The sequence below is a fragment of the Mobula birostris genome, chromosome 8 (assembly GCF_030028105.1).
Source record: "Mobula birostris isolate sMobBir1 chromosome 8, sMobBir1.hap1, whole genome shotgun sequence".
Classification (NCBI taxonomy): Eukaryota; Metazoa; Chordata; class Chondrichthyes; order Myliobatiformes; family Myliobatidae; genus Mobula; species Mobula birostris.
The window spans coordinates 129,174,635-129,202,361 of record NC_092377.1 but is presented as its reverse complement, the minus strand read 5'-3'; the positions used below and the strand labels follow the sequence as shown (position 1 = coordinate 129,202,361).

The following is a 27,727-nucleotide window of genomic DNA, read 5'->3' as shown; positions in this document are numbered from 1 at the left end:
AGGTGCATCTACTAAATACTGACTTGAAGGGGATGAATACTTATGCAATTAATTATTTTGTTTTATATTTGCAATTAATTCAGATCTCTTTGTAGAGATCTGTTTTTACTTTGACACAAGAGTCTTTTTCTGTTGATGAGTGTCAAAAAAGCCAAATTAAATCCACTATGACTCAATGTTATAAAACAACATAACATGAAAACTTCCAAGGGTGTGAACACTTTTTATGGGCACTATATATAACTAGGGTGCCTAAGACTTTGCGTTGTACTGTAGTACTGTAATTTTATGTACTGCTGCTGCCAAAATAAAAACAAATTTTATGACATATGCGAGTGATGATAAATCTGATTCCGACTTGGGTACCTATTATGGACTGAGTGTGGGAAGGGGGCAGGGACATGAGAATCATGGTGGGGAAAATGGGAAGGGAGAGGGGATGGAGTGGGGAGCAACACAGAGACATTCTGTAATCATCAATAAACCAAGTGTTTGGAATCCAATGACCTTGCCTGGTGTCTGAGGGCTGAGCGTGCCTGCATCCACGTTGCCCCTTGCTCTCCTCCTCTGCCACCTGTTCCACACCCCTCCCACAGTGCTCTTCCCTCGCCATTCCCAACATTCTTTGCTCCCGCCAGGTGTACAAAGTTGCTCTCCGCTCCACATTGACGAATACTGTGAAAAGGTCCTGGGCACCTTATATGTACTGTACCTCATTATAATCTTACACCGCACCGCCTGCACTTTCTCTGTAACACTTTATCCTGCATTCTGTTGTTGTTTTACCTTGTTGTGTCTCAAAGTACTATGCAATGATCTGATCTGTATGAACAGTATGCAAGACATACTTTCCACTGGATCTCGGCATGTGTGACAATAATAAACCAATTCCAATACCCATCTCAAACACAAGAGATTCTGTAGATGCTGGAGATCTTGCACAGCGCACACAAAATCTGGAGGAAACTCACCAGGTCAGGCAGCATCTATGGAAAGAAATAAAAATACACACAAGTGTTCTATCGAAGGGTCTCAGCCCAAAATATTGACTGTTTATTCCTTTCCACAGATGCTGCCCAATTTGCTGAGTTCCTCCAGCACTTTATGTGTTCTCCAATATCCATCTCAATGCACTATGTACTGATCTGATCTGGATGAACAGCACACAAGACAAACTTTTCACTGTATCTCGGTACATGTGACAATAACCAACCAATTTCATTTTCAACACCAAGCTCTTCCACTGAATCTGTCTTCGTTCCTCCTACACCACTACACAAAAGGAGAATGTGGTATCGATGTAGAAAGCATAGAAGAAATTCACCCAGAAACTGACCGAATATGGAAAGGCCTGGATGGAGTAGATGTGAAGAGGATGTTCCCGAAGTGTAGGAGTTTGGGACCAGAAGGCACAGCCTCAGAATACAAGAACCTCCCTATAAAACAGAGATGAGGAGGAATATATTTAATCAGAGGATGGCAAATCTGTAGAATTCATTGCCAGAGATGGCTGTGGAGGCCAAGCGGAGGTTCACAGGTTCCTGATCAGTCAGGACATCACAGATTATGGGAAGAGAGCAGGAGAAAGGGTTTAAGAGGGAAAATAAATTAGTCATGAATGAATTGCAGAGCAGATTCAATAGGCTGATCACATACTCCCAGGGCCAGACACTGAGTGAATCTTCCTCCACACTGTCCCATCACACACTCCTGGGGTTAGACATGGAGAGAAACTCCCTCCACATCGCCCCATCACATGCTCACTCTGCACAACGTAGGACTGCCTTAGGTACCAGGTGCTGTAAATTTGTAACAGGCTCAACCATCTCTAGCCATAAACTGTATGCTAAGGTAGGCAGCTTCATTGCTGGGGTTCTGCCGTGGTTGTTTTGTCCTAGTTGTCTACGTGAAATACAAGCCAGGGCAGTACCATATGGAGAGCAAGCTGATGAATCCAAAGGAACGACAGAGAGCAATACAGTTTGGCATCAGTGGCATCACAGGAGATGCCAGTCAGTGTTGAACTCAAGGTGAGACTGCCTTAGGGACTCCAGCTCCGAACTTTCCTTCGAGGTTTACTCCTAAAGCCTTCCCTATGAGTGGATATAGCCATAAGGGAGGAGGTTTGAAATGGGTTTTCCTTCTCTTAAATGAGCTAACAAGCCCCAGCTTCCCAAAGTGACTAGCTTTAAGGCACCAGTAACGCACCTTTGCTCCTTCTTCTGTCAGTAGAAACAGTTCTGCCTGGCTTAGTAGCTAAGCCACAGGTGAAAGCCAGGAGCTGGACTTAGTCGTCAGAGGCGACTTGCGATGCACATCATTGAGAAATTTAATGGGCAGTGGGAGCCTGTCACTGTTATCATCCCCAGCTATAACAACTTGCTAAAGTGAACCACAGTGAACTCATGCCTGGTTACTAGCTTAGCTCTGTCTGAGTCTCCCCAGACAGATCCTTTACTCTCCAGTTGACGGAAGGTCAGTGAGCCCCTAGGAGGCAAAGAAAATGCTTCAAAGATCATATCAGAATCAATCTAAAGAAAGTCACCATTACATCTAAAAACTGGGAAGACATTGCACTCAATAGATACACCCGGAGGAAATCTGTTCAAGAGGGAGCTGTGCTACATGAGATCAAGCTGTGAAAGGAGAGGCTGCCACCACTCACTCTTGCCCACACTGAACCAGAATATGTCAATCCCGGATCGGCCTCCACATCCACTCGAGGAGATCATACTCGGCTCGAGTGACTGCATCACTACCACCACTAGCCTAGCAACAACCTCCTAAAACTCCAGTACAGGAGTTGTTCGATACGACATACAATGACAGGAGACCTGTGTGGGAGAGTTTTTAAAAAGAAAAAGTCATTGCATGGGGTGCAGTTCCACACTGTCGACCTTGGAAGTTCGGGTCCAGTGGTACGAGTAGACGTCACCACCTGGGTCTTCCTTGGTTGCAGTGGATGACCATGACTTCTTCTGTGTCTCGTCATGTCCCTCACTCTCTAGACAGCTTTGTAGAATCAACTCCCTGGTCGTGGGATCTCTGCCAGAGCTGACTTCACATGCCATGTCCCTATCTCGCCAGGGAGGGGGTTGGCCTCCTACTACACTCACCTAGCCCGCCTGTTGAAGCTGTGTATCAGGGTGCAGCCGCCATCACGTGCAAACAGTTACTCAGAGCCAAAGGTGACTGAGCTGCCCCAGAATTGACACGCAACACCGCCCCCCCACCAGAGGTGCTACCCCTCCCTGTTTGGTGGTGGGTGATAACGAACATCATCGCAAGCCTGGGCAGAAGGTATGGAGATCCTGAGATGCCCAGTTGTCAAGATCCCCTCTCGGCCTCACCAGTGTAGTTCAAAGAAAAGCTTATGAAGCAATATGTTTGGCACCAGCAGCTGCTGGAAGGCTGTTCAGTAACGTCCAGCCGCCTTAGGGGCTCCACTCTGGATTTACTGTCTGGGTTTATTCCCACAGCGTTCATCTCTCCCATGGCTGCCCACAAGGCAGTGGAGCTATTTACCCATACCTGGGGATCTCCCTGGACATACAAGGTACAAGCTGAACTGCACACACCTCACATAAAACATAGGTTCTGAAGCTCAACACTGCAAAAGTCTTATCTCACTTTATGTACATACAGTGCAAGGCAGGTAGAGATAGTGGGGGTGGGGGAGGAAATAGATTAAGAAATAGTATAAGAATAAAGAAAGCTTTATTCGGGGAGCATCCGTTTGACAAGTGGCTCCCCTGTAGACATCAGCCGGTAAGAAAAAGGAACTTTGTTCTGAAGGTGAACCCCAGACTCCGTGAATTATTTCTGTCCACACAGTCAGAATCTTTTCCCCAGGGTCAAAATATCTCATACTAGAGGCCATGTTTTTAAGTTGAGAGGGGAAAAGTTCAAAGGAAATGTGTGGACAAGTTTTATTTCACAGAGAGTGTTGGGTGCCTGGAATGAGCTGCCAGGTGTGGCTGATATGATAGAGGTGTTTAAGAGGTAATTACACAGGTAGTTATGGAGGGGATACAGTCCACATGCAGGCAGATTTGGTATATCCCCAGTGACTTTTGCAAATTACTACAGATGTATGGCACAGAGCATTCTGACCGGCTGCATCACTGCCTGGTATGAAGGCTCCAATGCACAGGATCACAAGAGGCTGCAGAGGGTCGTAGACTCAACCAGATCCATCACGAGCACAACCCTCCCCACCATCACGGGCATCAAGGGGCAGGGCCAGAAGGCGGCAGCATCCTTCACCAAGAATCCTCCCCATCTGGGACACGCCCTCTTCTCATTACTACCATCATGGAGGTGGTACAGGAGCCTGAAGACCCACATTCGTGAATCAAGAAAAGCTTCTTCCCCTCTGCTATCAGATTTCTCAAAAGTCCATGAACCTATGAACACGACCCCAGTATTCCTTTTGTTTTTGCGTCATTGCTCTTGCCAATTCATAGGGTGGGAAGTATTAATTTTAAGGGTGGTAGTAGATGGAACTCTAGCATCCTGATGGTTCTCCACAACATTAATGCAAAAAGTATTAGGATTAAGGGTGATGAACTTGAGCATGGATCAGTACATGGAATTACAACATTGTGGCCGTTACAGAGACTTGTCTGTCACAAGGGCAAGAAAGGCTGCTGGATGTTCCGGGATTTCGATGTTTCAATTGATAATCAAAGCTCTCAAAGGTACATTTAATGTCAGAGAAATGTATACAGTATACATCCTGAAATTCTTTTTCTTTGCACAAAAACAGAGGAGTGCCCGAATAATGACAGTTAAATTTTAGAACCCCAAAGCTCCCAACTCCCCCTCCCACACATAAGCAGCAAAGCAATGATCCCCCCTCCCCCACTAGCAAAAAAATGCATCGGTGCCCCCCCCCCCCACCGAGCACCCAAGCGTGCAGCAAAGCATCAATAAAGACACAGACTTGCAGTACCCCAAAGACTACTCATTCACCCGGTAATTCGACATACCACAGGCTCTCTCTCCCCCCCTCCCAATAAAGGAAAAAGATGTCTCCCTTTCACAGCAAGAGGGGAGACTTAAACAACTCGCTGATTTACGATGCTAAAAGTCCATTGTGTCAGGGATAGTATCGCAGCTGCAGAAAGGGACAACGTTATGGAGGGATCATCTAAGTCAATATGAGTGGTAGTCAGAAAGAGGAAGGGAGCAATCATTCTGTTGGGAGCATTCTCTAGACCCCCCCAAAAGTAAGAGACACTGAGGAGCAGATAAGTAGGTAGATCGTAGAAAGATACAGAAATAACAGGGTTGTTGTCATGCATGACTTCAACTTCCCTAATAGTGATTGATACCTTCTTAGTGCAAAAAGTTTCAATGGGGCTGAGAAGTTTTAGATATGTTCAAGGATTCGTGACTAAGTACGTTGACAGGCCACACTGGATCCAGTACTGGGTAGTGAACCTGGTCAGGTGTTAGCTCTCTCAGTGGGTGAGCATTTCACAGACAGTGGCCACAACTCCTTGACCTTTAGCATAGCTATGGACAGGGATAGGAACAAAAGGTATGGGAAAGTATTTAATTGGGGGATGGGGGAGAAACAGAGAGAAGGCTAATTACAGTGGTATGAGGCAGGAACCTAGGAAAGTAAATTGAGAACTTATGTACTCAGAGACAGGCACAGTGGAAATATGGAGGCTGGTTAAGTAGAACTTGAATGGGGTTCGGGATAGGTCTATCCCACTGTGGCAGGGAAAATTTGGCGGGGTGAAGGAACCAAGGTTGACAAGAGATGTGGAACATTTAGTCAGGGGGAAGAAGGAAGCTTATCTTAAGGTTTAGGAAGCAAAAATCAGACAGACCTCTTGAGAACCCAAGATACTGCCTGGATTATAAGGAAAGGTTGCATGAGTGATGGCTTTTCTCTTTGGAGAGATGGAGGATGAGAGACGTCTCTGTACAACTCTGGCAGGGTTTGCAAGACATTACTTCCTACAAAGGGAAACCCAATAGCATTAATGGCAGTGATGCTTCACTGCCAGATGAACTCAATGCCTTCTATGCCCACTTTGAAAGGGAGAATATAACTACAGCTGTGATGATCCTTGCTGCACCTGAAGACCCTGTGATCTCTGTCCTGGAGGCTGATGTTAGGCTGTCTATAAAGAGGGTGAACCCTCTCAAGGTGGAAGGCCCCAACAGAGTACCTAGTAAGGCTCTGAAAACTTGTGCTAACCAACTGGCGGGAGTATTCAAGGACATTTTTAACCTCTCACTGATGGTGGAAATTCCCACTTGCTTCAAAACGGCAACAATTATACCAGTGCCTAAGAAGAATAATGTGAGCTGCCTTAATGACTGTTGCCCAGTAGCACTCACATCGACAGTGATGAAATGCTTTGAGAGGTTGGTCATGACCAGACTGAACTCCTGCCTCAGCAAGGACCTGGACCCATTGCAATTTGCTTACCGCCACAATACGTCAATGGCAGATGCAATCTCAATGGCTCCCCGCACGGCCTTAGACCACCTGGACAGCACAGGCACCTACGTCAGGATGCTGTTCATCGACTATAGCTCAGCATTTAACACCATCATTCCCACAATCCTGATTGAGAAGTTGCAGAACCTGGGCCTCTGTACCTCCCTCTGAAATTAGATCCTTGACTTCCTAACCAGAAGACCACAATCTGTGTGGATTGGTGATGCCATCTCCTCCTCACTGACGATCAACACTGACGCACCTCATGGGTGTGTGCTTAGCCCACTGCTCTACTCTCTGTATACACATGACTGTGTGACTAGGCATAGCTCAAATTCCATCTGTAAATTTGCTGACCATAGAACTACTGTTGGTAGAATCTCAGATGGAGACGAGAGGATGTATAGGAGCAAGATATGCCAACTAGTGGAGTGGTGTCATAGCAACAACCTGGCACTCAACGTCAGTAAGATGACAGAGTGGATTGCGGACTTCAGGAAGGGTAAGATGAAGGAATCATCATAGAGGGATCAGAAGTGGAGAAAGTGAGCAGTTTCAAGTTCCTGTGTGTCAAGATCTCTGAGGACCTGCCCTGGTCCTAACATATCAATGCAGTTATAAAGAAGGGAAGAATGTGACTATACTTCATTAGGAGTTTGAAAAGGTTTGCTATGTCAACAAACTTCTAGAGATGTACCGTGGATTTAGTTGGCTCTATCTTGGGTACTAGCCTACAAAGAACCCAGGGCATCTTCAAGGATCTTTAGAAAGGCAGCATCCATTATTTAGGACCTCCAGCACCCAGGGCATGCCCTTTTCTCACTGTTACCATCAGGTAGGAGGTACAGAAGCCTGAAGGCACACACTCAGCGATTCAGGAACAGCTTCTTCCCCTCTGCCATCCGATTCCTAAATGGACATTGAACCTGTGAACACTACCTCACTTTTTTAATATATATTATTTCTGTTTTTGCATCATTTACCGTATGCACACTGTAATTGATTTACTTATTTTTTTCTTCTATATTATGCATTGCATTGTACTGCTGCTGCTAAGTTAACACATTTCCCAACACGTTGGTGATAATGAACCCGATTCTGATAAGAGGTGTACAAGATGAGGCGCATAGATACAGAACGGACAGCCAGTCTTTTACTCCAGGGCGGCAATGGCCATTTCCAGAGGACACCCATTTAAGGTGAGTGGGGGAAAGTTTAGGGGAGGATGTCAGAGGAAGGGGTTTTTATTAAGCAGGGAGTAGTGGGTGCCTGGAACTCATGTGGGTGGTGGTAGAGGCCGATATCGTAGGGACATTTAAGAGACTCTTAGATGGGCACGTAGATGGAGGGTTTCAAGCTGTGTAGGAAGGAAGGGCCAGACTGATCATGGGGCTGGTTGGGCTGAAGGGGCTGTTCTCTGTTACAGAGGAAATTTTAAGGTTTCATACCGCTGCCACTGGGTGTAAGGGCAGCACCTCTGGTGAAGGGGTTTGTCATGTCCATTCCGGGGCAGTTCACTCAGTTTTGGTCCCCTCCGGACACTCAGCTCTCTCCTGCGACTCCAAGTAACTGCTTGCATACGACAGTGGCCACACCCTGATATACCGCTTCATCAGGCAGGCTAAATCAGGTGGGGGAGGCCGGGTGAGATGCCTGTCCTAGCCTGTGAAGTCAGCTCCTGCAGGCAGGCCGGAAGAGCTCAGCAGTGAGATTCAATGGCCAGGGAGATGGCTCTGCAGAACTCATGAGGCACAGAAGTCATGGTCATCTACTGTAACCAATGAAGACCCCAGCTGCGATGACTATTCACACTGATGGACCCAGACTCACGGGGTTGAGAGAATGGAACTGACCCAGTGCAATAGCTTTTCCACTTTAAAAACTCTGCCACACGTTTCACGTCACCGTCGGATACGAGACAATCATTACCGCTGTCCCAAAACAGTAAGTTGAAGTGATAAGAAATCTGATTTGGATTCGATTGAGAGGGTACTTCCCTAGAGAGGTGGGGAGGGAGCGTGAAAGGCCCATCTTACCACCAGCCCCTGGAACTCGAGGATACGGTTGTGCTTCTGCTGTAGAGATTGGATCTCCCTGTTTCGGGCAACAATGGCATTGTTGATCAAGTGCCCCTGCTCCACCAGCTCCTGACAGTACCCCTGCCTCTCCACCAGGTCCAGCTGCAAATCAAAGAGCTCCCTGTAGTGGTCAAAGAGGAGACACGCCAGTCAGGAAGGTTAACTTAAACAAACAACAACCATGTCAGCTTCGTGGGTCAAGATCGAGATGAGACAGGGAGATGAGCTGAGGAATAGCAATGGATTTTGATTCGGATCAACATGAGGTGACTCAGTTTGGACATTCAAACCGGGGACAGGGGGGGTGGGGGGGATGGACTTGTACAGTGAATGGAAGGACACTGACAAGTGGACAAGTGTTATGGAATAGAGGGACCTGGGACAGTGGCCGTGCAAGTAGACATGGTAGTGAAGGTGTTAACCACAGTGATGGACAGTTTGTCCTTTCCCCAGGGTTGATGTATAGAAAACTAGACGGCACACAGATACAGGATAAGGGGGGTGAGATTTAAAAGAGACCTGAGAGGTAAGCACTTTACACAAAGGGTAGTGATGACCCAGAACGAGCTGCCAGAGGAAGCGGCTCTGGCACTTAAAGAGATATTTGGATAGGTACGTGGAGGGTCATGGGCCAAGTGCAGGCATCTGAGATTAGAGTGAGATGAAAGATTAGCTTTATCATCTGAACTGCAACATCGAAACATACAGTGCAATGCACTGTTTGCATCAACGACCAACAATGCAAGGATGTACTGGGGGGGGGGGGGGCAGCTCTTAACTGTTGCCATGCTTCTGACATCATCATAGCATGCTGACAATTTACAAACCCTAACCTGTATGTGGGAGGTAACCAGAGCAACCGGAGGAAACCCACGTGGTCACGGGCAGAACATAAACTCCGTACAGACATCAGTGGGAAATGAAGCCCCATCAGTAATCGCTGGTGCTGTACAGTGAAGACCATGCCATGGTCAGCATGAACCAGTTGGGCCGAATGGCCCACTTCCATGTTGTATTACTATATAATTCTATGCCCAGTGGGATTCAAAGTCGTTTATTGTCAGATGCACATCTGTGCACAGGTGAAATGAAATATAGGAGAATCACAGGCAGATAGAAATTCTGCATAATTTATGTTCAATTAATGTTTTTCTTGTGAATGAACCTAGGGCTGAATCATACTTCGCTGGTACCCAATGTCACTGCAGACAGCATTGTGTGGTCCCACAACTCCCCCTTCTACCTGTGGTATGGAACAAGAGAGGCCGGATAGTTTGGTTCTGTTCCTTGGAGATGGGTGTTCAAAACGGAAGACTTCAGGTGATGGACAGTTCTTCAAACCCCCCACGCAAACCACGTCTCCATGACTACCTCTGGCCCTTACACTCCTTTCTGTCTGTCACACAGCGTACTCCACCCTCTACCCACCCAGCTCCTATACCTCTTCCCATCTCCATCGTCCTCTCTGGTCCCTACAACCCTCCTTGTCACTGTCACCCCTGGCTCCTACACCAACCCTTGTCTGTATAAATCCCTGTCTACTATACCCCTTCCCCATCTCCATGACCCCCCCGGTCCCTATACACCTCCCTTCTCTGTAACCTCTACCCAACCCTAGACCCTTCCCTTCTCCGTAATCTCTGCCCAACCCTAGACCCCTCCCTTCTCTGTAATCTCTACCCAACCCTAGACCCTTCCCTTCTCCGTAATCTCTGCCCAACCCTAGACCCCTCCCTTCTCTGTAATCTCTACCCAACCCTAGACCCTTCCCTTCTCCGTAATCTCTACCCAAACCTAGACTCCTCCCTTCTCTGTAATCTCTGCCCAACCCTAGACCCCTCCCTTCTCTGTAAACCCTACCTAACCCTAGACCCCTCCTGGTCTCTGTGACCCCCTCTGGCCCCTGCACTTGTTCTTCCCTTCTCAACCTCCTAGTATCCCCAAGACATTCCCGTGCTTCCAAGCTCTTGGAGTTTTCCATTGCCCTGCTGCCTGGTTTTCCTGAGCTCCAGAATTCTGCCCTAGAACTTGTGGCTCCCTTGTCTCTCCGCACACCCGGAAGCCCTCTGAGGGAAGGCGCAAGGCTGGCCGCTGACGGGGACAGGTTGGGCTGCAGAGGCCTGACCTGTTGGCATTCAGCAGCTCCGGGCTGTGTCCTAATCTCTCCTCCAACAGCAGCTTGAACTCCTGGTCCAGCGCTAGGAGATGACACTTGAGCTGCATCTGCCTCCTTGCCGCCCTGACCTTCTCCACGGCTCGAAGCTCACAATCTCGCCAGCCCTCCTGCAGAGACAAAAGCCCGGTTAGCAATAACACAAAGTTCGAAGCAAATTTATTATCAAAGTAGGCAGACACTCAGTGGTCACTTTATGCAAATATTTAATCATCCAATCACGTGGCAGCAACTCAATGCATATAAGCACGCATACATGATGGTCAAGAGGTTCAGTTGTTCAGACCAAACATCAGAATGGAAAAGAAATGAGATCCAAGTGACTTTGGCTGTGGAATTATCGTGGGTGCCAGATGGGGTGGCTTGAGTATCTCAGAAACTAATCTCCTGGGATTTTCATGCACAACAGTCTCTAGAGTTTACAGAGAATGATGTGAAAAATAAAAAGCATCCAGTGAGTGGCAGTTCTGTGGGAAAGGGGGACTCTTTAATGAGAGTTCAGAGGAGAATGGCCAGACTGACTCAAGCTGACAGAAAAATTACTAACTCAAATAGCCACACGTTACAACAGTGGGGTGCAGAAGAGCATCTCTGAACACACAACACGTTAAAACTTGAAGTGGGTGGGCTACAGCGACAGAAGACCACAAACATACACTCATACAAGTGACACTTCAAAGTGGGCACCAAGTGTATGTCACCACCTGGAGATGATTTTCTTGCAGGGATTTACAGAAAATTAAAGAAATACAGCAGAACTTGTGAAAAATATACATAGCAAAGACCAACAAACAAGTAATCTGCGAGTCAACAAATCATGCAAATAATAAAATCAAGTAAATAAACAATACTGAGAACATGTGTTGTAGATCCTTGAAAGCAAGCCCATAGGGTGTGAAATCCATTGAGCTGAGGTGAGTCAGGAGCCTGATGGTTGTAGGCTAATAACTGTTCCTGAACCTGCTGGTATGGGACCTCCTTCCCAATGGTAGTAGTGAGAAGAGGGCATGGTCTGGATCTTGGGGTGGAGTCATTGATGACAAATGATGATTTCTTCTGGCACTCAGTGATGGGAAGGACTGGGCTATACTCACCACCTTCCACTCCTAAGCATTAGTGTTTCCATACCAGACCGAAACGCCTCTCCCAACAATTGCCTCTGCAACTGAGAGACGTTGTCCCTGTTCACACTCACCAATACAAATTAGAAATGACCCATTCATATGCATCGTAACTTGATGCAGCAACTACTCGGGATTACTGCTCGATTCTAAATGCACTCTCCCAGAAGGCAACAGTCAGTCTAGGAAGTGGGGAAGGTACAGTGTATCCACTCCTGTTTACATCAACAGTGCTGAGGATGAGGGTTCAGAATGTCAAGTTTGCTAGAAACAGCAGTACCAGTAGCCCGCCCTGGTCCACCTGTGTAGATGTCACGGCCAAGGGACCAATCCCTTTGTTTTCTTAAGGACTAAAGAAATTTGGCACATCCCTATTGACCCTTACCAATTTTTATAGCTGGACCATATAAGCCATTCAGTCTGTCTGCATCGTGGCTTGGTACAGCAGCTGTTCTGCCCGTGACCGCAGGAAACTGCAGAGTTACGGACACAGCCCAGCACATCAAGAAAACCAGCCTCCTCTCCATGGACTCTGCGCTTCCCGCCGCCTCAGTAAAACAGCCAGCATAATCAAAGACCCTTTCCACCTTGGATGTTCTCTCTTCTTCCGCCCCCATCTCTCATCGGGCAGAAGATGCAAAAGCCTGAAGTATGTACCATGAGCCTCGAGAGCAGCTTCTATCCCAGCATTAACAGACTTCTGAATGTATACCTGGTACGTTAAAGATCTCTTAATCTACCTCATCACCTGAATGGTCTTTGCACTGCACTTATCTCTTAATTCCGCAGTCTGATTGGTTTTCCCTTTGTGCAAACTAAAAGTACTCTTGTTTCTAAAGTATCTGTATGGATGGCATACAAACCCAAGTTTTTCAGTGTAGCTTGGTACACAAGACAATAATAAACCTCCGTCACAACAGAGGTTGAGTGATGTTGTATCTATAACCGTACACTGGATATCAGTATAACTAAGGAATTGTTTGTGGACTTCAGGAAGAGGAAGTTAGGCGAACATGCACCAGTCTGCATTGAAGGATTTCTGGTGGAAAGGGTAAGCAGCTTCAAGTTCCTGGGCATTGAAGGCAGTGAAGCAGTTTGCACAACACTAGTACACACGGGGCACCGGAGTTCAAAGTTCAACTCCAAAGTTGCGTGTAAGGAGTTTGTATGTCTTTCCCGTGAGCGCATGGGTTTCCTCCCAGTCCAAAGCCTCACCAGACTAACAGGTTATTGTAAGTTGTCCTCCGATTGGACTAGCGTTGAATAGGTGGGTTGCTGGGCAGTGAGGCCTGTTCTGCACTGTATCTCTAAATAAGATCAAATAAGGAACATCTCGGAAAACCAGTCCTAGACCCAACATTTAGCACTGAGAGATCAAAAGTTCATCTTGAACGTACAAGGAATCCATTCAAAATGCAACCATGAAGGCGGCACACCAGCAGTTCGATGTTCTTAGAAGTTTAAGGAGATTCAGCATGTCATTTAAAACTATCAAACCTCTATAGATGTACAGTAGAGAGCATGCTGACTAGTTGCATCACAGCCTGGTATGGGAACTCCAACACACAGGGACACAAGAGGCTACAGTGTGCGGTGGGTCTCAGCCAGTTCTATCATAGGTACAGCTCTCGCTACCAAAGGAAGATCTACAAAAGGTGATGTCTCAAGATGACATCCACCATCAGGAACTCCTGCCTTCCATGTCATGCCCTCTTCTCAGTGATGCCATCAGGTAGGAGGTACAGGAGCCTAAAGACCCACACCCTAAGCTTCAATAACAGCTCCTTCCCCATCGCCATCAGGTTCTTGAACCAACATAAAATCCCTACCTCAGACTATATTTCCCTCAACTTTCATGGCATTTATACACTGCATATGTTTGCCCACAACAGAAGAAACAGAAAATGAAATTCTAGTTTAACTAGTTTGGCACGTGGCCAAGTGGTTAAGGTGACGGTCTAGTGATCTGAAGGTCGCCAGTTCAAGCCTCAGCTGAGGCAGCGTGTTGTATCCTTGAGCAAGGCACTTAACCACACATTGCTCTGTGACGACACTGGTGCCAAGCTGTATCGGCTCTAGTACCCTTCCCTTGGACAACATCTGTGTCGTGGAGAGCGGAGACTTGCAGCATGGGCAACTGCCGGTCTTCCATACAACCTTGCCCAGGCCTGCGCCCTGGAAACCTTCCAAGGCGCAAATCCATGGTCTCATAATAATTAGTTGGAGAAAGTTGAGCTTAGTGACATCCCTACAGGGCATGCTGTTTATCCTCCTCCATAGAGACTGCCTGAGTTGCTGAGGTCCTCCAGCATACTGAGTGAGAAACTGCAGAGAGCTGCGGACACAGCTCAGTATATCACAGAAACCGGACTCCACTGCATGGACTCTGTCTACACTTCTCACTGCTCTATAAAGCAGCCAACATAATCAAAGATGCCGCCCCCCCCCCCCAACATTCTCTCTTCACCCCCTCCTATCATGCAGAAGATTCAAACACCTGAAAGAATGTATCACCAGGCTCAAGGACAAATTCTACCTGCCTGAGGGCTTGAGGGAGGCAGAGACTCTCACCACACTGATGAAGCATCAGGACAGGGGTATGGACCAAGTGCAGGAGAATAGGATTGGTGTGAGTGGGCCAAAGAGCCTGTTTTTATGCTGAATGCCTCTGTGAATCCACATCTCCACTACCTCCAGAACCATAACCCCTTCCACCGTCACATAAAGTAGGACAAGTGTCAGGTAAAGCTACCTGGAGCAAGGACTTGACAGATCGCAGCACCGGAGGGGCTTCTGAAACGTCCTGCAGATGAGAACTTGAGTAGGAAAACCTGCAGGAAGAAGGGAGTGTCCAGGTTACCATGGTTTCCTTCACATTTCATTTCAGCCAGACATACTCATTCACCCGTTCTACCCATACACAGACTTGAGACACAGAGCAAATTTCCCTCAGAATCGTCCCATCACACACTCCCGGGGTCAGACAGAGTAAAGCTCCCTCTACACCGTCCCATCAGACACTCCCAGGGTCAGACACAGAGTAAAGCTCCCTCTACACCGTCCTATCACACACTCCCAGGGTCAGACACAGCGTGAAGTTCCCTCTACACCGTCCCATTACACACTCCCAGGGTCAGACACAGCGTGAAGTTCCCTCTGCACTGTCCCATCACACACTCCCAGGGTCGGACACAGCGTAAAGCTCCCTCTGCACTGTCCCATCACACACTCCCAGGGTCGGACACAGGGAGGAGCTGTGCTGACTGAGCTGGGAGAAATCGAGGCAAAACTACTGGATAAAGTTCGTGGTATACTTTGGAAGTGGCTCTAAAAGTCTCTTGGACAACTGAGTGAGTGACGGCGCTGGTGTGGAAATTCAGTGTGGAGTTTTACTGCCGGTTTGGGCTGGGTTTGTTGGCGGCTGCTAACTGCGTAGCTCCCAGCTGCAGCCGCTGACAACTCGCCAGGAAGCCGGTTCGCTCCAAAACCGGAGGCAAACGCCGTCGTTCCCCCCCATTGACATCGGGGCAACGTTCCTCCTCCATTGTTTTCCTGATTTTCGTCCGGTGTCGGTGCTGGAGCATCTGGAAGGACGTTTCGGCCTCTCCTGGCCTGGGTCTCTGCAAGTCCAACGGAGCCTTTCCTGGCGCCGAGCCAGCGAGGAACTGTCGACTGCAAACTTTCCCGGCCAGTTATTCGATTCGTTCCAGGACTTCTAACCGGCACCGCTGTAGGATTCTCGGACTGGAAAGAGCGCCAGCATGCCGGACCGGACTCCAGGGAGTTGCAGGCCTTCGGGGAGTTACGCAAGGGCAGCTGCCTCCCCGGCCTCGGACAACGCCCTGTTTCGGTCGGTGAAGGTGGAACCTGGGGTGCAATGTATTTTGCGCCCTGGAATGACACTAGAAAAGTGTACGGAGGCAATGGAGGACCTTGTGGGGAAAGGTGGTATTCTGGCCACCGAGAAGGAGTTCGGAAAGGCGGTGTTCTATCTGGCAAATGAAGAGCTCGTGCACCAGGCCCTAAGCAGGGGAGTCACGGTAGACAACATCTTTTTACCTATGGAGCTGGTGACAGCCCCCACGCAACGTATCGTGCTTGGGCATGTTAAGCCTTTCATTCCAAATGAGGACTTGCTTCCCCCACTGGCCCGTTTAGGGCAAGTAAGGTCGGAGATCACTGCCATCCGACACAAATTTAAGAGGCGCACCCTCCGCACCGTAATCTCTTTCCGGCGTCAGGTTTTCATGCAGCTGGAAAGGGAGGACGATGTTGAGGGCCGGTTTACTGTCCGGCACGAGGGAGCGGATTATCAGGTGTACTGGAGCTCCGAGCGCCCGCGGTGCCATGCGTGCAGGAAGGTGGGGCACTTTCGGAGGGACTGTCCTGCCGCCCGGAACCCGAGGGAGCCCACTTCGGGCACCAGTGCCCCAGCTACCTCTGCCCCTGATCCTACTCCTGCGCGTGCGTCTGCGCCTGCATCTGACCCTGCCCCCGACCGTGATCCTGCCCCAGCCCCTCACTCTGTCCCTACCCCTACCCCTGTCCCTACTCCTACGGTTGGGTCGGTCCCTGCTCCTCTCCCTGTGGTTCAGGTGGGGGACAGGGTGGAGTCTGTGCGGATTAAGAAGGCAAAGGGGAAATCAAAACACAGTAAGAAGCGGGCCTTTGAGGCTGCAGAGCTCACGCCCATTTTGCCTGAAGTGGAGCGTGGGGCTCAGGGAGGTGTGCAAGCAGACGGGGCGAAACAGAAAGCGCTGCCCCATCGGTGAAGCCTGTACCTGTGTGCTCCTCCGGTGTGAAGAGGAGAAGGGAACGTTCCCGCAAGAGGGCAGGGGATGTAGATGCGGGGGAGTCCCAGGAAGGGGTGGGAATCCGAGAAGAGGTTGGTTCTAAACCTGAGTCCCCAGATGTAGCCACCAGTCCTGGGGTAGATGGTGTGGTTGTGCAAAAAGCTTGTGATAGCCTTGTTTGCACAAATGAGGCAGCCCTGGAGGCCTCCACCCAGGACCTACAAGTCAGCGCCTCTCTGGAGGCCAGTGTACCGAATAATGTAAGAGGAGACGGGCATTAGCTGTGCTGCTTTGCAGAGTCTGCCCGGCTTCTATCAGGACCTACTGAGAGTCTGGAACATGGTTGCCTCAGGCCGGGAATCCCCTCCTCTGGCAGAGGGCGGGGTCCTGGCTGACCCTTGCCCTGTCTCAATGGATGTCAGTGCGGCTCAGGTGTGTGGAACGACTCAAGCTGAGCTGCTCGTCGGGCCCAGGCCCCGCAGCCTTACCCGAGAGACGAATCCACACAACTTGAGCCGTCTTTCATCGACACCCACAATCCCATTCAGGGATGCAGGCAGGAGGTACCTTATGGGCTGCTGCTCCACACCCTCCACTTCCTAGCCTTTGTCCACCGTCCCGACACGCCATGGCGGTCGGTCTTTCCACCTGGAGGTGAGGGGGGTCCCCAATGGAAGTCCCTCTACAAGGGAGTCCTTCCCATGCACCTTGGGGATCTCGGCTGGAGGGTGCTGCATAAAGCGGTGCCCTGCAATAACTTCTTTAGTTTGTACACGGATCTCCCAGCCGCGTGTCACTTCTGCGGGCTGGAGGAGACCGTGTACCATATGTACGTGGAGTGTGTGAGGCTGCAGCCCCTTTTCACGTATTTGCGTGGGCTGCTTCTCGCCTTCTGGTTGCATTTCAGTCCCACCCTATTCATATATGGTCATCCAGTAAGGAGGGGGGCACAGAGGGATGAGGATGTCCTTGTCAACTTGCTCCTGGGGCTGGCGAAAATTGCCATCCGTGGCTCCTGGAAAAGGGTGGCAGGAGGATCTCCCCGGGCGGACTGCCTGGCTATGTTTAGGGGGTATGTTCGAGCCCAGGTGAACATTGAAAAGGAATACGCACAGTCCACGGCGACCGCAGAGATGTTCCGGGACCGTTGGGCTCCGCGGGGTGTAAATGCCATCATTGATGAGGATGGCAATATATTGGTTTAACATGTATTGTCTGTTTGTAGTGTAGTAAATATGTTAGTCACTGGGTTTGTAAATATTGTATAGCACTGACATTTGTAATAAAGAATTTTGTAAAAAAAAAAAAAAAAGAGTCAGACACAGAATGAAGCTCCCTCCACACTGTCCCATCACACACTCCCAGGGTCAGACACAGAGTACGGCTCCCTCCACACTGTCCCATCACACACTCCCAGGGTCAGACACAAAGTGAAACTCCCTCCACACCGTCCCATCACACACTCCTGGGGTAGTAATAGGTGACTTGCCTCAGTTCTTCCAGGTCCCTTGCCACATTAACCTTGGACCAGAGCTCAAGAAGTTCCTCTTCGTTCTCTGCAGCAAGACTTTCCAACGCTGCCAGGATATGCTTCGGCGGATGAGCGGCTATCGCTCTCTATTAAACGGGGAAAAAAGCACAAAGAAAGCAGAAATTTTGGGAACAGAATTACCCTGTTATTAAGACTACTGAATTAGTACGATAAGATGGCCTCCTGAGCTCAGAATCTACCTCACTGTGACCCTTGCACCTTATCGTCTGCCTTCACTGCACTTTCTCTGTAACTGCTAGACTTCATTCAGCATTGTTATTGCTTAACCTTGTTCAACCTCAATGAGCTGTGTAATGATTTGATCTGTGTGAAGTGTATGCAAGACAAGTTGTTCGCAGCACTACTGTACAAGACAATAATAAACCAATAAATAGATAGGGAAACACTGATTCAGCAGAGCAATGGCAGCCATAATTTCCATTCTATTAACTTGGAGATGGAGATGGCGATGGCACGTGGCCAAGTGGTTAAGGTGTTCGTCCAGTGATTTGAAGGTCACTAGTTCAAGCCTTGGCTGAGGCAGCGTGTTGTGTCCTTGAGCAAGGCACTTAACCACACACACTGCTCTGCGACGACACAGGTGCCAAGCTGTATGGGGTCCTAATGCCCTTCCCTTGGACAACATCGGTGTCGTGGAGAGGGGAGACTTGCAGTATGGGCAACTGCTGGTCTTCCATACAACCTTGCCCAGGCCTGCGCCCTGGAAACTTTCCAAGGTGCAAATCCATGGTCTCACGAGACTAACGGATGCCTATTATTATTATATTTGGAGATATGATGAGGAACGGGTCCTTCTGGCTTAACAAGCTGCAGTGTCTGGCACCCCACCTATTTAATCCCAGCCTAACCACAGGACTATTTACAATGACCAATTAACCTAACCAATACGCCTTTACACCGTGGGAGGAAACTAGAGAACCCAAAGGAAACCCACACAGTTCATGGGGAGAACATACAAACTCCTTACCAACAGTGTCAGAATTAAACTCTGAGCTCCAGAACTCCCTGAGCTGTAACAGAGTCGTGCTAACCACCACTCACCCCCTTCATTTTATCCACTCAGGGGGTTATAGATAGTGAAGATGATTGTCGGGGGGATCTCAATCAGCTGGGTAAGCGGGCCGAGGAACGGTGAATGGATCAGCACAAGGCATCCCATTTTGGGAAGCCCAGTGAATGTATTACTTTCCCAATGAACTGTAGGACTCTTGGGAGCATTGTAGAACAGAGGGATCTAGGAATGCAGGTACATGGTTCCCTGAAAGTGAAGTCACAGGTATACAGGGTTGTGAAAGCAGCATTTCACACAGTGGCCTTCATCTATCAGGGCAATGAATACAGGTGCTCGGACATTATGTTGCACTTGTGCGCGACTTTGGTGAGGCTGCACGTGGAGTATTTTGTTCAATTTTGTTTGCCATGAAGCTGGAAAGAGTGCAGAGAAGATTTATGAGGACATTGCCAGGACTTGAGGAACTGAGTTATGAAGAGAGGATGGGAGAGGTTGGCTGGTGCAGGGCAGAATGAGGGGTGACCTTACAGAGGTGCATAAAATCACATGGGAATAAATGGGGTGAATGCAAGCAGTCTTTTTCCTAGGGTTGGGGAATAGATTTAAAGAGAGAGAGAGAGAGAGAAAAGGTTTGGTAGGAAGCCGAGGAGCAACTTTTTCCATCCGGAGGGTGGAAGGCAAATGGAACGAGCTGCCAGAAGAACAGTTGGAGCACTGTAACAATATTTAAGACACACTTGGACAGGGACATAGGTAGCAAAGGTTCAGAGGGATATCGGCCAAAACAAAATAGCACACGTGAGCATCTTAAGTGGGAATCTGCGTTGGCAAGGACTGATCAGGTCAAAGGACCTGCTTCAGGGTTGTATGACTATAACCATACAACACCGGTCAGGGGTATGGTGTGCATTTCTGGACATCACACTGTAGGAAGGGGGTGACAGCACTCAAGAAGACGTTCCCCAGGACATTGCTTGGGATGAAGTACTTTGATTACGAGGAGACACAGGAGAGGGGGCTGAAGGTGGGGTGGGATGGCAATTGAAGTCTAGCGAATGATAGGAAGAACAGATTAAATCCCCACGACCGTTTCTAAAACTAAAGAGATTAGGGCAAGGAGGAGGGGACCTGAGGGGGAACTTTTCCACACAGAGTGGGATTGCGCTCTGGAATGCATTCTCAGATGGGAAGGAGGAAGCAGAGACTCTCACAATATTGAGCAAACATCAGGAGAAGCACGTGATTGAGTGTCAGCGTGCGTGAGACAGAGTGCAGGACCTGTGCCTCAGTGAGGGTCACTACTCACCTCTACTTGACTTAACCATTGCTGATAGATGGAACTCCGATTGTTCGAATCTCCGTCTCTGATTGCAGGAGCAGAATGAATAAATCCTCAGGAATCAAAGGTGTTGTGCAATGACTCACACAAGTGCTCAAAACTTTATCGACCTTTTCTTCCCTGGTTGTATAATCCCATCCAGTCCTTACACCCCTCCCCACCGATGTGACTCTCTTCAGCTACCATACCCCTCCCCAATGGCCCCTAAACCCTACCCTGTCTTTGTGACCCCTCCTTGTCCCTACATCACCCAGCTCCCGTCTGTGACCCAAGCCAGCTGCCCTTGTGATCCCTTCCGATTCCTACACACCTCCCTATCTCTGTGACCCCCCCCGGCCCCTGGTCCTGCACCCTTCCTGTCTCAGTGACACTCTCCGGCCCCTATACCCTTCCCTGTCTCTGTGAACCCCTCCAGCCCCCATACCTCACCCCATCTCTGTGAACCCACCCAGTCCCTATATCTCACCCCATCTCTATGAACCCCCTCCAGTCCCTATACCTCACCCTGTCTCTGTGAAACCCTCCAACCCCTATACCTCACCCTGTCTCTGTGAACCCTTCCAACCCATATAACACATCCCTTCTCTGTGAACCCCTCCAACCCCTAAACCTCACTGTCTCTGTGAACCCATCCAGTCCCTACATCTCACCCCGTCTCTATGAACCCCCTTCAGCCCCCATACCTCACCCCATCTGTGAACTCCTCCAGTCCCTATACCTCACCCCATCTGTGAACCCCTCCAGTCCCTATACCTCACCCCATCTGTGAACCCATCCAGTCCCTATACCTCACCCCGTCTCTGTGAACCCCTCCAGTCCCTATACCTCACCCCGTCTCTGTGAATCCATCCAGTCCCTATACCTCACCCCGTCTCTGTGAATCCATCCAGTCCCTATACCTCACCCCATCTGTGAACCCCTCCAGTCCCTATACCTCACCCCGTCTCTGTGAACCCCTCCAGTCCCTATACCTCACCCCGTCTCTGTGAATCCATCCAGTCCCTATACCTCACCCCGTCTCTGTGAATCCATCCAGTCCCTATACCTCACCCCATCTGTGAACCCCTCCAGTCCCTATACCTCACCCCGTCTCTGTGAATCCATCCAGTCCCTATACCTCACCCCATCTGTGAACCCCTCCAGTCCCTATACCTCACCCCATCTGTGAACCTCTCCAGGCCCTATACCTTACCTCACCCCATCTCTATGAACCCCCTCCAGTCCCTATACCTCACCCCATCTCAGTGAACCCATCCAGTCCCTATACCTTACCTCACCCCATCTCTATGAACCCCCTCCAGCCCCTATACCTCACCCCATCTGTGAACTCCTCCAGTCCCTATACCCCTCCCCATCACTGTGACCCCTTACAAACTGAGGATGGGCACTTTCTTTACCTGCAACTGTCTGGCGATCTGCTCTTCTCATCGTACAGCGACTTGAGGTACTGGAACCGGCTGTGGCACGCTGCCCGCAGGTCTTGCTGAAGGTTGTTGGGAGAAACGGAGTGGGTGGGATGGACGGAGGAGGGAGATCAGGGAAAAATCATTGCTTAGCCAAGGTCAGAGAGCAGAACACACCTAGAGTTCCCGATTATCTCCTTAACTGGGACTCACACAGCACAGAAACAGGCCTTTCAGCCCAACTGTTCTATGCCAACCAAGATGCCCCATTCAAGCTAGTTCCATTTGCCCCATATTCACCTAAACCTTTCCTATCCATGTACCTGTCCAACATTTTACATGTTGTCATCGTACCTGCCTCACCTTCCACCGGCAGCTCATTCCATACATGTACCACACTTTGTATAAAAAAAAAAGTTGCACCTCAACGTTCTCCTAAATTTTTGTACTCTCAGCTTAAACCTGGACCCTCCAGTTGTTGATTCCCCAACCATGGGGGAATTCACGCCACCTCTGTCCCAATTTACTTTATACACCTCTATATAACATCCCCCTTCAGTCTCCTAAGCTCCAAGGAATAAAGTCCTATCCTGTCCAACCTCTCCCTCTAACCGTTTCTTCAATTCACATCCCGTTCTGACACATCCACCAGAGGAACCTTGGGGACACATTGGGCAGGTGAGAAGAGAAGGGTTTGCTGGTCTGGCTTTTTCCCCTGTTCTTTCCAGCCCTGACGGAGGGTCTCGGTCTGAAACATCTACTCTTCAGTTCTCTCCATCGATACTGCCTGACCCGCTGAGTTCCTCCAGCACTTTTCTATGTGTTTCTCCAGATTTTCAGTATCCAAGTCTGTCGGGGTCATCTTTTGTATCCCGTGTCCCCAGTGCAGCCCCTCCTACATCAGTGAGACCTGATGTAGGTTGGGGGACTGCAAAGCCGAGCACATATCTGCTCCATCTGCCGCAAAAGGCAACATCTCCTGGTGGCCTCCCATTTCAATTTCACTTCCCATCCCAACATGGACATGTCTGTCCACCACCTTTCTACTGCCAAGACGGCACCACTCTCAGGTTGAAGGAGCAACACCGCATATTCTGATGGGCAGTCTCCAGCCTGACTGCGTGAAAATCAATTTCTCTAATTTCTTCCCCTTTCCACTCCCCATTCTGACTACTTGCTTACTCCTTCTATTCTCCTCACCTGTTTATTACCTCCTGCTCCCCCTTCCCCCATGGTCCACTCCCATCAGATTCCTTCTTCAGCCCTTTACCTCTTCTACCTAACACTTCCCAGCTTCTTACTTCACCCACTCTCACCAGATCTGACCTATCCCCTGCCAGCACCATTCCCCACCCCTCCTGCAGTGGGGCACTCCCTCCTCACCGTCCCTCCATCTTCTCACCCCTCACCTATGGCAGCCCTCCTCCTCCCCCGCGTGGTCCTCCCTCCCCCACACCTGTGGAGGTGGGAGAACCAAGCTGTGTCCTTCAACCCCTGTGCCTCCGCGGGACTCACCAGTACCCGCGGCTCTGGTCCCGTGCGATGCCACACACTGTGTTTCAGGCCTTCCTTGGTCCGCAGGAGACCGACGCTCTGCTGGGCCGCGCTGTGGTGGAGTAGGAGGCCGACAGTCAGCTCTCAGTCCGCAGCTTAGGATATCCTCCATCATAGAAAGTGCAGGAGGAACCAGTCCAGTTACCTCAGCCTGGAATGGGCTTTTATCAGAGCCGTGAGGAAATCTCCATCCCAGGACACCTGGTAAAATCCACCCCCCACTTTATCTTGCAAGGCAGAAGAAATGGGGCAATGAGGTATCACCCAGAGCACAGGAGGGCGAAGGAAGTCAGTGCAGGTGGGTAAGAATATATCCTCCTTCCTGACAATCAACACAGGCACGTTGCAAGGATGTGTGCTTGGCCTATTGCTCTGCTCTCTACACTCTTAAGTGCAAGGTGGTTCAAGGGAGATTAAGTCGGTGTGGATCAGTAATAATGCCCCCTCCTTGAGGGAGGCAAGTGAGGGGTGACAGGAACAAGGTAAGCAACAGAGGGAGGGGGAAGGCGAGAGGAGGGAGATAGATCTGGGGGCCTGACTTGTGTGAGGACCTACAGAGCCAGCTTACCTGCGGACCTCAGAGAGCCCCCGCAGCCTCTCGCCCACCTTCCTGCCGTGCTCCTGCAGGCTCTGCCTCTGGCTGGCCGCTCGCAGGCTGTACGCCTTCAACAGCACGTGCTGCTGCCTGAGGTCCTGTAGTCTCCGCCGAACCTCCACCACCGCTCGCTCTGTGAGTCAATGACCAGCATTCATTAGCAGCATCGCCCCTCCCCTCCCCGTACCAGAACCCACCCACCGTCCACGTACCACCACCTCCCCACTCAGCCTGTCACAGAAAATACCCTCCCCTCCCTTCCACGTACCACCACCACTTCCCCACTCAGCCTGTCACAGAAAATACCCTCCCCCTCCCCTCACCACCACCACTTCCCCACTCAGCCTGTCACAGAAACCACCTTCTGTCCACACAGCACCTTCATCTCCCCTCCCCTCCCCGTACCAGAACCCACCCACCATCCACGTACTACCATCACTTCCCCACTCAGCCTGTCACAGAAAATACCCTCCCCTCCCTTCCACGTACCACCACCACTTCCCCACTCAGCCTGTCACAGAAAATACCCTCCCCCTCCCCTCCTCCCCACTCAGCCTGTCACAGAAACCACCTTCTGTCCACACAGCACCTTCATCTCCCCTCCCCTCCCCGTACCAGAACCCACCCACCGTCCACGTACTACCACCACCTCCCCACTCAGCCTGTCACAGAAAATACCCTCCCCCTCCCCTCACCACCACCACCTCCCCACTCAGCCTGTCACAGAAAATACCCTCCCCCTCCCCTCCACGTACCACCACCACTTCCCCACTCAGCCTGTCACAGAAACCACCTTCTGTCCACACAGCACCTTCATCTCCCCTCCCCTCCCCGTACCAGAACCCACCCACCGTCCACGTACTACCACCACCTCCCCACTCAGCCTGTCACAGAAAATACCCTCCCCCCTCCCCTCACCACCACCACCTCCCCACTCAGCCTGTCACAGAAAATACCCTCCCCCTCCCCTCCACGTACCACCACCACTTCCCCACTCAGCCTGTCACAGAAACCACCTTCTGTCCACACAGCACCTTCACTTCCTGCCGCTTCAGTAAAGCATCCAGCATAATGAAAGACCCCTCATGCCCCAGACTTTGCTTTCAATTCCCTGCCAAGGAGCAGAAGATCCAAAAGCCTGACAGCATATACCACCAGGCTCAGGGTCAGCTTCTACCCCACTGTTATCGGACTACTGAATGTTTTGATATGCTGGACTGTTGAACTCTTAAACTACCTTGTTATGATCTAGCACCTCATTGTCTACCCGCACGGCACTTTCTCTGCTTCTCCGTTCTACAACAGGTAGTCAAAACTGCCCAACGAATCACTGGACCCAGCCTACCCGCCACCCAGAACATACATCCAGAAGGGTGCCAGAAAGGACGAGGAACATCATGAAGTACCTCACCCACCCTACATATGAACTGTTTGACCCACTCCCATCAGGGCAGACGTAGCATGCATACCAAGACCACCAGACTCAAAACCAGTTACTTTCCCCAAGCAGTAAGGCTGATCAACACCTCCACCAACTAACCCACCCCTCCACAGCCCAACTCCACTACTTTATCACTTCCTGTCGGTCACCTTATGTATCGACACTCGTGTGCTTAGCATCCTTGTATGGACATATAATCAATCTTTGCATATAAACTACCTTATGTATTTATATTTATTGTGGTTTTTTTGTGCTGCATTGGATCCAGAGTAACAATTATTTTGTTCTCCTTTACACTTTTTACTGGAAACAATCATGAATTTTGAATTGTTATTGTTTTACCTAGTTCTGTCTCAGTGCACTGTGTAATGATCTGACCTGTATGAACAGTGTGCAAGAGTTTTACACTCTATCGCATTACATGACAATAATAAACCGATACCAATTACCGCCCTCCCCCTCCGCTCACCGCCAGGAGCTCGCTCCTCTGCAACTGTACACGCCACCCTGTTCCCAATCCTGCCCAACATTCCACCCACTTGCCCCAACTCTACCCCACCGCCTACTCTGGGAGCTTCCTGGATCTGCTTCAGGCAGTGAGGATCCCTTCCCCACCCCTGAAGGTGATTCACTCTGCCCCAAAATGCACCCACATTCCTCTGCTGCAGCCTCTCCACATCCAGAGTCTATTGCAGTTCCACAACGGCTTCCACACTCTTATACTTCTCCCCGCCCCCATAACTATCCCTTCACCCCATATTGTTTCCCTCTTCAGATCTGCATCCACACCCTCTTTACAATCAATGGTGAAACATTACCCTCTCCCCCCCACCACTGGTCAATGAGTGTTCTCCTCCCCCACCCCGATATACTCTGCCCTGAAATCTCTTCCCCATTCTCACCGCACAAATCAATCTCCGCTTCAACCTGCATGTGAAACCAGCCCGGTTCTGCCTTATCCCTGGAAATCTCCTCTGTACCCTTGCCAGAGCTTTGCCATCTTTTCGAGAGCTGGTACGGGCTTCCAGTCCTCCAAGTAAAGCCCTGGCATGTTCACACTAAAACCTCCAGTCCAAGTGACATGACCTTTCACTACGGATATTGAAGCCACACTTGAAGGGAGTACCTCATTGCAATGGTTAACATTCTTCACAAGACCGCAAGACCTCACCTGGTCTCTCAACACCACCTCTTTACTCAAGAAAGCACAGCACAGTCTCCACCCAGAGGAGATTAGGGGGACCAAGACTACCACCCCCACCTCGTCATTCTAACCAAATTTCTACAGGAGCAGAATCACATCTGGCACAGGAATTACAAGGCATCTGACCACAAGACCCTACAAAGGATAGTAGGGAACACACATAAAAGTTGCTGGTGAACGCATCAGGTCAGGCAGCATCTCTAGGAAGAGGTACAGTCGACGTTTCAGGCCCAGACCCTTCGTCAGGACTGTAGGATAGTAGGGACTGCTGAGAGGGTCCACGTATCAGAAATATTTACCAGCAGTGCTGCGTACATAAGGCCCTTAACATTGCCGATGATCCCCCACATCTGTCCAACAATCTGTTTGACTCCCTACCATTGGCAGGAGGTACCGGAGCATCAGGGCAAGGACCGCTCAGATAGGAAACAGTTTCTTCCTACCTTCTATGAGACTACTGAAATGCACCTTCTGAAATATATTTTATTATTTATTAAGTTATTTGTGGCAATATCCCTGTGTGTTGTAATTGTTATACATACTGCAGTGTGCACCTTAGTCCAGGGGACCGTTGTTTCGTTTGGCGGTACACGTGCATATAGTTGAATGATAGTAAACCTGAGCTTGCTATACAAGCTGATAATTTTACAAAATCCATTCTCCTGTCTCCCTGTAAACCTTAACTCTCCCCTTTTACCAATTAAAACCTATGAATCTCTGCCTTAAATGCAATCAATGACTTGGCCTCCACAACCAACAAATTCCACAGATTCACTCTCTGGCGAAAGAACTTCCTGCTCACCTCAGTTCTCAAGGGACCTCCCTCTATTCTGAGGGTGGTACTAGACTACCCCATTATAGGGAACAACCTCTCCATGCCCACTCTACCCCGGGCTTCCCGTATCCGGAAGATTTCAAATGCATTCCAAACCCCATCCTTCTGAATTCCAGGAAGCCCCGAGACGACTTCTTATAGAGTCATAGAAAAGGACAGCACAG

The 27,727-nt window shown here is 49.7% G+C and overlaps 1 protein-coding gene across 2 annotated transcripts in view; it reads right to left on the bottom strand.

Annotated features, from left to right (window-relative positions):
• The window catches only part of haus5 (HAUS augmin-like complex, subunit 5), a 57,143-nt gene that overhangs the window by 17,978 nt on the left and 11,438 nt on the right, over positions 1-27,727 (bottom strand). For both annotated transcript variants that reach the window (XM_072266236.1, XM_072266235.1), the window contains exons 7-14: positions 24,057-24,216; positions 23,450-23,540; positions 21,929-22,014; positions 20,499-20,556; positions 18,118-18,245; positions 14,588-14,666; positions 10,667-10,824; positions 8,500-8,662 (exon numbers count right to left, since the gene is read on the bottom strand). In XM_072266236.1, the coding sequence (XP_072122337.1) occupies positions 8,500-8,662; positions 10,667-10,824; positions 14,588-14,666; positions 18,118-18,245; positions 20,499-20,556; positions 21,929-22,014; positions 23,450-23,540; positions 24,057-24,216 (923 nt within the window). The remainder of the gene's footprint in view (positions 1-8,499; positions 8,663-10,666; positions 10,825-14,587; positions 14,667-18,117; positions 18,246-20,498; positions 20,557-21,928; positions 22,015-23,449; positions 23,541-24,056; positions 24,217-27,727) is intronic.